The sequence below is a fragment of the Buceros rhinoceros genome, unplaced genomic scaffold (assembly GCF_000710305.1).
Source record: "Buceros rhinoceros silvestris isolate BGI_N320 unplaced genomic scaffold, ASM71030v1 scaffold21535, whole genome shotgun sequence".
Classification (NCBI taxonomy): Eukaryota; Metazoa; Chordata; class Aves; order Bucerotiformes; family Bucerotidae; genus Buceros; species Buceros rhinoceros.
The window spans coordinates 8283-18608 of record NW_010411417.1 but is presented as its reverse complement, the minus strand read 5'-3'; the positions used below and the strand labels follow the sequence as shown (position 1 = coordinate 18608).

The 10326-nt window shown below is 44.2% G+C and overlaps 1 protein-coding gene across 1 annotated transcript in view; it reads left to right on the top strand.

The window, feature by feature from the left end:
- Window positions 1-4: 4 nt before the first annotated feature.
- RNF103 (ring finger protein 103) overlaps window positions 5-10326 on the top strand; it is a gene marked incomplete at its 5' end in the record, with an annotated part of 15566 nt that continues 5244 nt past the window's right edge. The window contains 2 exons of the mRNA XM_010136022.1: window positions 5-29; window positions 1289-1425. Coding sequence (XP_010134324.1) covers window positions 5-29; window positions 1289-1425 — 162 coding nt within the window. The remainder of the gene's footprint in view (window positions 30-1288; window positions 1426-10326) is intronic.

Genomic DNA, 10326 nt, shown 5'->3' with positions numbered 1-10326 from the left:
GGTGAGGGTGCTGGCCCCCAGGGCTGGAGGTGGGGCTGATGTAATAGCTGTAGTGCCAGCCAAGCAGGAAAATGAGAGTAGCTGCTTTTAAATGAGCGATCGAGGGGCTGCTGCTCCACCACAGAGAGAAATCCTGGGGATGGGGCTGGGCAGCGAGGGGCCGGACAGAAAAAGAGAAGGATTTGGGTGAATACAGTGAGTGCCATAACCTTAAAAATGCAGCTTTTTAAATAATTGATATTAATGCTGGGCATTTCCATCTAATCTGCTTTTGCTGTTCATGGTTTATTTATGTGGTTTGTTTGCTGTGCTGCTCCAGCCCTACAAAGCGTTGAGCGATTTCACTTTTGTTTCCAATCACTTCCACTCCTTGGCTGTCAGGTAATTCCATGATGTCATGATGTTTGGGTTGCAAATGCTGCAGGGAAGTGTTTAACTCCAAACAAACTGTATTAACCGACTTCTTCAAATGTCGTGGAAACACTGCTCATACCAACAGGCTTTGCAGCATTTTCCTGTGATCTTTTTTTTTCTAAATTCTATGAATTCTTCTGGGAAACCCTGAAGGTAATACTTTTTTGTTTTGTTTTATATTTTGAAGGAAACAGCCTTTTTTGAATGAGACTTTGTTTCCTCAAGCTTAATAGATGAGTTACTAGAATGCTCGTTGTCGTTGATAGCATGGTTGTGAAACAAAGCATGAGGAGGAAATGAAATTGCAAAGGAAACATGATCACATGATTTCAGAGAGCTGGGCTTGGAGTCCATGGGAACTTTTCCCAACTGTGCAAACAGAAGCCAGCAGCTAAATTCTTCTAGCCGAGACGTTTACTTGCAATGGGACCATCAGCATGGTGTTTGGTACAACATGATTGATAGAGATTTCGGAAATCTCTTGGAATTACCGGTGTTAAGAAGTTGTTTGCTGCAAAATCACCACCCTGTGAGGTGAAAGCAAAGATACACCCGTTAAAACTGCTCGCTCAGCCACTGAATATTTCTATTTTCAGAGCGTGAGGCTTTGAAGTTGTTCATTTATTGAGTGTTCGGTTGCATGTGTGGTACATTCAGGAGCACAGAGTTTGTGTCTTCTGTGGTCTGACAGCTGAAGTCAAATCGTTCACGTCACCATAGAGTTATAAGAATTTTAAAGTTTAGCTGCGTACGGCACAGGTTCTCGGAGCAACCACGCGAAACACAGTTAGTGAAACTGTTACCAGAATTTATGGAGTGACCTTTTGCGAGTGCCATTTTAATTGAATTTCTCCAATTGTCTCTTTTCCAGGAGACCTGATGGAGGGAGAGCTTTATTCTGCTCTCAAGGAGGAAGAGGCCCCTGAAGCAGTTTCCAGTACAAACTTCAGTGGTGAAATGCACTTCTATGAGCTTGTGGAAGACACAAAAGATGGGATCTGGCTGGTACAGGTAGGGAAGATGGATCATTTACTTTTAGATGTTTACCACATCCAAACTGTGTTTCAAAGGAGGAGTTTTTGAGGGTAGGTAACTCGTAGAAAAAGCATCTAACAGAAGTGGTGACAAAGATAAGCTACATCAGGAGATCATAAGGAATAAATCCGTTCAAAAAGCCATGGAAGGCTGGGAGTGATAGAGTTCCTGTACAGACAGGAGAAAAAACTGTGTTCTTCTGTGGATTGCTTTTTGAAAACCAGGTGCTGCCGAGCCAGAGAACAAGCCCAGCAGCACACACTTAATACACAGAGTGTGCAAGTGCGTGGCCCTGGGATTGTAAGAGCTCATGTCACATCTGAAGTGAAGGGTGGATGCTCCCCGCTGACATAGCAGAGGTGCTTCGGTGTTTGCTCTTCCCTTTGGTTGCTCAGCCCCAACCCGTTTAAGTTTTTTGTTTCTCTGAGGGACTTAGAGCACTTTAAAAAACACTTTTTAAATCTCTGTTGCCTCCTCACAAAGGCAAGGTCTCAGTGTGCTGCTTCCCAGGCCAGCAGGCTGCTCCTGCCACATATTCTAGCAGCTTGAAGTTAACCTTCCTCCAAACCTCGCGGGCCCTCGTGTGCTTCCCCAGGGCAGCGTGAGACTGAGAGAACGTTGAGGAAAAGAAAGACAGACTTCTGCAGACAGGGTTCTGAAACAATTTACCGCTGCTCCGGAGAACGTGAGTGATCTAGTCCGAAAGGTAAAAACGCTTTTCCGCATCAACTTCTCTGTTGATAAGAGGGTTTTTTTTAAGGCATAAGTTCCCTGCCAGCAGCCACCTCAGGCTCTCAGAATTCTCCAGCAGACAGTTAATTGTTCAGCTGACAGCTCTCCTGCCTAGCGTGTTTGGACTCCTCCCTTCACGTTTTCTGTTTAAATATATTATCGAGGTTTAATGACTTCCTGTTAGTAGACCTGCAGGGTCACCGGGTCAGATCTCCCCCTGAAACAGACTACCTTCAGAGCCGAAATGGCTTTTGTGTTTTGGGAAAGGCGTATGTGGCGTTTATTGAACCTAACTTCCAGGGTTAAGTCCCCCAAAGGGCATTCTTCAAGCAGAGGGAGTGTTGAAAGGCGGTTTACGTGTCTCCAAGCCAGCTGATAAATCTGGGCATGGATATGCTATGAAAACCCTCCCCTCCTCCCCGTGCAGCTCAAAAGAGTGAAATTTGGTACTTCCCTGCTGTCTGTGGCTTGCAGAATTTTAACAGTAATATATTTTTGGCTGGCGTCGTAAGAGCAGACCAGCTAGGCTGCTGCGTTTTGATATCTTTAGTGTGATGAATGTTGTCATCGTTCTGGGAATGTTTGCACAGCTATTCAGTTGGTCACAATAGCTGTGGAAAAAAAAATTTAGTGGAATTTACTGAATAATTTACTGGCTGAACGCTCTTTATCTGCTTCTCCACAATAAAAAATACTAGACACGTCAAGCTTCCTTTTTCAGTTTTGCCTTTTTTGTTTTCATCGCTTGGAGTTTTCATTTGCTCCCTTCCCCTCCCTACCTACTCCCCAGGGTAACGCCTGGGCTGGATTCTTCGTGTCCTTTCACAGAATTTGCCATGCCCTTTCCTTAGACCTCATCTCTCCAGAGCTGTCTTTCATCACTGCTTCCCTGTTCAGTTCCCGATTACCCTCCCTGCCCCAGTCGATGCTTAGGCAGGGGACAGGGCCAGAGAGAGGGTGCCTCAGGGGTGGGTTTGGTGACTGCAGGCAGGTCAGAGCATCGCCCTGCTCTGTGCGGCTGCCGGATCCTGGCCCTGAACCTCAGTTCTGCGGGGAAGCAGCAGGGGCAGAAAAGCAGTTCTGGTTCTGCTAGCACCATGCCTGTTGGTTGAGTTGCTTTCGAACACTTCATGATGATATATGGGAGGACGGGGACTCTGAAGATGATTTTTGTTTTTCAGTGCATGTAACTGAAATTTCTGAGGTGGCACGGGCTGGTGATGTGATAGCCATCACTGCAGAGAGTCACGGGAGAAAGGGGAGACCATTGCTGTTTCTTGTCACGTTTGACATAAATTCAAATGTGAATTTATCATTCAGAGCCAGCAGGAGGAAATCCGTGAAGAAAGTCAAAGTCCATAAGCAAGGAAGCAGCATTTTGTGGCATTGTTTCTTTATTTTCCTGAGCAAAGTATTCAGGTTCAGTGGTAATTTGTTTACCAGGGTGGCTGCTCACAGGTGACCTCTGCTCTCGTGTAGAGCTTCCGTGGAGCCACAGACAGCAGCGTGCTCTTTCTCCTATTAGCTCATGATCTCATCACCTTTCCCCTTATGCCTTTCTCCTGGCTTGCCAGCTGCTGCTGGGCACTCCGCTGGCTGGCGAGGAGGATGAGTGGTAGTTTCTAGAGCTGCTTCTCTTGCTGGAGGAGTCTCTTGGTAGCAGAGGAACACTTCTTGCCTCTCCAGATGCCGCTAAGGCTCACGCTCTCTGGTCAGTCTCGAGAAACCTCTCACATCCAACAAGATTGTAGTTGTTATGGCTTTGTAAAAACATAGAGTAAATGATCTGCAGATAAAACCCCTTTGAAATGAAGTTAATCTGAATTAAAGTATAGTTTTATTTTAAAAGTCTGTCCTCTCACACAGCGGTAGAGGGTAGTACAGGGAACTTTCTTCCTGGCGTGGAAGCAGTGTGACAGACATTCGGATCGTGTCTGGTGGAGGTGCAAGGGACGTAATTGTGGATATAAATGTTGCAGTTTGTTCTGTACCTCAGCGTCTTGTAGTCACAGAGCAGGATTGTAGCTTCTTGTAGTCACAGTGCCTGCAAGATTTTGGTGGTTCATTCGTTCTTTTCCGTGCATGTAGGATGAGTAGTTTTCATATCTGCCTTTTTAATTTTGCCAGGTGATCGGTTGTTCTCACGACAAGGAAATTCAGTAGAAACACTCAGTTGTTTTAAAGTGCATCACTCAGTATTTGTGTCTTTTCCAGTAGCCCGTCAGGACCGTTTACCATGGGATCCCCAGGTTAAACCTGCAGTATCCTTCGGGAGAGACCTCATATCCGGTCAGGGTGCAGAATACCATCAGCTAGAATGGAGCAGTTCTCCCACTGCCTGCATAGCTGTGTTCATTCATTACAGAAGCGCATTTATTCTCAACCTCTGACTTAACCGACAGCTTAACTGAGCTGTTCAGATTGGAGCATAGATCACCCTACCGCCCTTGAGAAAGTACACATAATTTTGAGGTGGTTAATTTTTGTATGCTATGATGGATGTAGTCTTCTGTCTTTGCTTATTTTGATCTCATTTCTCAGGGTCTCTCTCTCAGAAAAGAAAGGCAAAAAGTCTTCAGGCATCTTTTATCCGTAGGGGTGGATTCTGAACCAGCTGGGAGTTCTCAGCAAAGAGCGGCTATGCGGATATTCAGTTTCATCAGCACAAGGCTGAACAATAAACAGAGTGAGATGTCTCAGAATTCATGAAAGTACAGTCATGTAGAAACTTATTTGCATTATCTGGAATAAGTGGGCTTTTTTCCATGCTTCTAATAAGTAACTCGCTGGTCCATTTATAGTCGTTGTGTTTCTAAATGAGCACTGTCTCAGGATGCTTGTTGCTGCTTTATCCGTGGGAGGGTAGTTCGCAACATCGCTGTTGATTAGAAGGGTTCTGTGAAAAGCCTGTAAGAAGCTTAATTAATAGACCAGGGTTTTTGAACCTTTGTGTCTTTGTAGATCTCTCAAAATCTTCCAGCGAGTGCATAGGCTCTTCAAAGTAATATCAGGCTTCCTTTGCTGGCTTACTTTCTGCAGGCACTGGGGAGGAGATCGTGGACCTCCAGGGGTCTGGCTATCTCAAACTGGGAACTGCCAAACCTGACCGACAACTCGCATCCAGACGACCTCACCAGGGTATTAAATAAGTCAGAAATCAGGTTTGCCTTTGGCAAAATCATGCCGTTTTTTCCGATTCCAGTGTCTGTCCTCCTTCATGGGGAGACTGATTTTTATGAGGCCGAGTGAGGACTGACCGCTCCCGAGAGAATGAGCTGTACCTGTGTGTGTGCAGCAGGAAATGCTGTCTCTTATTAACAGGTTTTGTTCTTCCTGGTGGTTTGAAGCCTGTCACGATGCCCTAGTGCCCAGAGTTGATGAGCATTTGAAGTTCTTATCTTTGTGGCTGTAAACCCGAGTTTTAACTATTCATAGGCGTTCAGAACTGTGTGCTCCTGGTACGGGCAGGTGTCCCTGACACCTGGTATCCCAGCCAGAACTGGTTAAAATAATGAGAGTTGAAATACCATGAAGTGTTTGTTCTGCATTTGTCCATCTCTGACTCATTCTCATGACTTGTGCCATTTGAATGTTTTTAGTTGTGAGCAAGCTTCACTGACACCAAATCTTGTTACCATGACCTGTCTTGAAATCTCTGTGTACTGTCTAGAAGAGATTGGACGAGATCTGATTTAAAGGCACGGAAAACAGGAGAATGCTCGAGTGAGGCTCCTCTCACGTCGTGCTCGGGTACTTCAGGGCTGCCAGAAAAGGAGGCTCTCTTTGCCTATTGCATTGCTACAGCCAACTCTAACATCAGCAATGTTTTCTTGAGCCTCTTCAATTTCTGTCACATCTTTTACTCACTTTCTAAGAATGTTTGTTTTCTAAAATAATTTAAAAAAAATCCTTAATGATAACTAGAAATTAAGGAGCAACTGCATCAATGACAATTATGAAATAGGTATTGCAGTATGGATGCGTCCATGCGAGACATGTTTGGTTTGGATTAGGGGAGAAAGTGGCTTGCTGACATTGTCCTATTTTTCCAAGTGTTTATATCATTCTGTCTCCGGTCTGTTTGCTGCTTTAATGTCATAATTATGATTATTTTAACACATGGATCAGAACGATTCTATTAATTACATTCTTGATTGGACTTTTTTGGGACAGTTCCATCTAATTCAGTCAGGAGAGGTCTTCCAATGCAAAAGCTACCTATTCAAAGGCCTGTTGAAATCATCAGGATTTCAGTATTACATGTCCCTAGATGAATTCTATTTTCACTTTCCCGTGGTATCTGGAAGCCGCCTTCGTAGGTATTTATGGAAACTAGACAGGAAAGCTCAGTCAGAACATGTAGCAATAAAGGAGATTTCCAAACCCCCGTCTTTCCATTTTTGCTTTGCACATCTTGGTGGCATAATGTACCTGCAGTATTTCACAGCCGTCGGTGGAGAATCTCCTGGCCTTTTGGGATATGGTCTGGTCCTCCCAAACTCACGGATGGAGTACAAAAAAACTTCTGTCTGAAACTTAGACGAGCTCTGTGGATGGATGCTCACTGAGGGCCTGGCCTTCACTCCAGCATCATCTTCCACTAAAGAAGCTCGTAATTCATATATGAAGATGGTAATTCAGAGCTGCAGCCTGAGCCAGTCCTCTGGCCTGGGTTAGGTGTAGATCAGGAGCAGATCTATTCGGTGTTGTGGGGTTGTTAAACGATAGAGTTATCTTGATCCTGTTGGCTTCTCTTAACCCATTGAGGTGATTAAGGGACTACTTGAGTTATCTTCATTGTCTTACTTGTCACTCTGACATATGATATTGTACAGACTGTGAACACAGAACATGGAAAAGCTTGAGGGGTTTGTGTTCCTCTGAATGTGGTGGTTGTTTCCCAGCTGTGCTAACTGAGCTCATAAAAGATACCTTCTCCTGTGAGCTTTGTCTTGATTTCTTTAAAATTAAATCGAGCACGTGATTGAAAGGGACCTTCCTGATGAGCGAGCTCAGCTCTGCTAGGCTCTGGCATATGTGTTTATAAAGGGTCTTGCTGTGTCTCGAACGTGGTAAGTTGTCTGAGTGCACTGCTCCTGTTGACTGTTCTCTTCTTGGAAACGCGTATCTGGCTTCTGCCTCAAGTGTAGCCATCGCTAATTTGTTCCTATTACACTTAAATTGACATCGCCCTTTAGCGTGACTGACTCCTGATGTCTACCCCACTAGTCCCAGTATGTGAGGTCAATCAACCAGTTTGTTTTGTCAGGTATAGTATATCCTGGGCTTGGCTTTTTCCCCAGGCAGTTCATAGTGAGGGCTTATAGCTCCTTTTTGACCAATAGACCCAAGCTTTTCCGCCCGTCGCTCTTTCTAACCGATGAACTCCCCGCGTGTCCCGCTCGTTATTGAATCCAATTTCATTTCTGACACTTTGCATTACAAGATTTGTGCAGCTCTTTCTGTATGGCGTTATAATCCTCTTTCATACACAGACGTGCTTCCCAGTTTTATGTCATCTACAAATGGCTTTGGGAGACTTCAAGTTTCTGTGGGGAGGCATTAGCAGGGCTGAACTGAGCTCCACAGGAAATCTGTTAAGAAGCCCGTTAGCACCTTTCTGGTGTTCTGATGTTTTCTTGCCTCAGCCAATTTCTTACTCACTTTAATTTTTTTTTTTTTTTTAATTTTTACTCACTATAAAAAGCTTATCTGCCGTTCTCATGGCAATTTTCCATGTGGCACAGTACATGATACTCTACATGTGGAATGCAGTGCCCTGTACTCCACTTCTCTTGAAACTCGGTTCTTTTCCTCCAGGAAAAGATGGGGTTTTAACTCTCACTCCAGAATGATGTATCTTCAGGAACCGCGTGCTGGAAAGGGGTGAAAATTTAAACAGTCTATGCACCTTTAAAATTTGTTCTACAGTTTTGCATGCTGTTGAGATCAAACTGGTGAGAGAATTTTTTCCTGAGCTCTTAAATATAGTTACTAACTTGTTATTCTCCTGTCAGGTTTAAATCAGTCTGACAGGAGGTTTGCAAGAAATCTTCACCAGTTCATCTGTGATTTTCTGTGCTCGTTGTATCACACTTCAGGGATGGAGATTGCCTGCTTCCTTTGATGTAAGCGCGTTAAGTTATCTGAGTTTTGTTTCCATCCTCAGGCAGTGTATTCCCATAAACTCGCTCAGCTGTCCATGGGCAGCTGTCTCCTCTTCACTGAAAACCGAGTCAGAGCATTAATTTCGTTTGAAAATAAAGTTATCTGATATTTCTATCCTGTCATCATTGTCTGGTGATGTGCTGCTTTCCTTGTTCACGTGACTGAAACACCCCTTGGTGCAGCCCGTAACATTCTGTCTGTGGTCTAACCTGAACTGCTCGTTTTTCTGTACATTGTTTTGATTTCTCGCATGTCTGTCTTTGCTGGCTCTCCTTTTTGACTTTTTTTTGTTCCTTGTAGACTCTCATTCGTAACATCCTTTTGGAAGTGCTTGCTAGGAGGAAGTGCAGGATTTGACAGCTTTTTTCCCCTTGTTTGAAACATAAAGTCCTGATAGCCGTAACACCTTGGACTTGAAGAACTTCCAGGCCTCTTCCACAATCAGATTCCTGATGTCCTCACTCAGGTTTTCAAGCTGAATTTTTTAGCTTAGCAAAATTCACACTTCTTGAATGAAATCATTTCCAAGCGTTCGCCACTGCCTAACCTGCAGTGCTTCCTCAGAGGCGGGAGGCGGTGACTGCTTTCTGGACTACAGACCCCAGCCTCTGCGTGGTGAACTCCCAGAGTTGTAAGCGGGTGCTGTCTGCCAAGAGCAGTTTATTTGTTTGGGTTTTTTTTACCATAATGACATAAAAAAGCATGAGCCAAAAAAATTTGACAAAGCTTCAGCGTGCAAAGCCATAGTAGGGTTCTCTCCATCGAGTCAGAAAATACAAACTGCTAGTTCTGGTGTTGTCCTTCAGCATAAATAACTTTCTCCAAGAGGAAAGACTTGTTCACAGGAAGGGAATTGAACTGCTGTTAAAAAATCCACCAGTACAAACAGCCAGAGGATGTAAAAACATACTGGTGGCTGTATTTGCAACAAATCTTCTCGTGGCACCTAAAGTGAATGTTGTAATACCAGCCAGAAGAACAGCTGAGCAGGGTCGGTCCTCCTGCACACGACACGAGCATCCTCTCAACAACGGTGCCAGGCTCTTTCAGGATGTGCACACAGGGTTTGGGAAGAAACTGGTCTCTGGAGTAGTTGTACCAAACAGTAATCCAATTACCAACGTTTTACTTCTATCCTTACTATGTTGGATGCATTTATCACGCCGTAGTAGCTCTGAGGATATACTGCCGTTAAAGTGTTGTTAGGAACGTGGTCTCACGTGGTCTCTTGTAGTTAAGTACATGAAAGGAAAATATCCAGAGTAATTGCTTCAGGTACGTCGGGTGATGTGCAGGCGCCTCAATAATACAGCAGATTTCCCCTGCTGGTTGTCTAGGTGCTTGATCAAAGCTAATTTAGCTAATCAAAAAGGCTTTTCTATGTCATGTCTGGGTTTTGAGAATAACTTGAAGGATTCTTATCTAGATGTTCACCTCTGGTTTTATTTGAACACGTCGGGCTCAGTGGAATGGGACTGTACTCTGTAACTTCAGTTTAACTTTATTTCCTGGTTAGTGAATTCTTTCATTTTAAGTTTCTAAGAGGATGCTACTTACCACAAAGCAGGTGGTTGGGTTTTTTTTCAAGTCTCAAAGGCCAGACACGCTTTCCAGGTCTGTGTCTCAGCCTGTACATAGAGCACTGTTAATCATCCAAACTTCCAGAGGAAAGCTGACATTTCAGGATAATAAGTCACGAAATGACCGAGGGGAGTTTAATGGTGTGTAAACTAATACCGAACAAATAGAAGTTTCAAAACTTAATTGAAAAACATATTTTAAGTGGCTGCTTGTAAGCTCACAGAAGCATGTGAGGCATTTCTAAAATAGAAACCGCGATGGCTCATGGAACAATGCGTGATCAGTCATGTCACTCAAAATTACCTGCCAGCTGCAGGCAGGCAGGTTTTTCTTTCTTTTTTTTTTTTTTTTTTTCCCCCCTTCCCCACAAAGCCACCAATCCGAGGAGGCGGCACG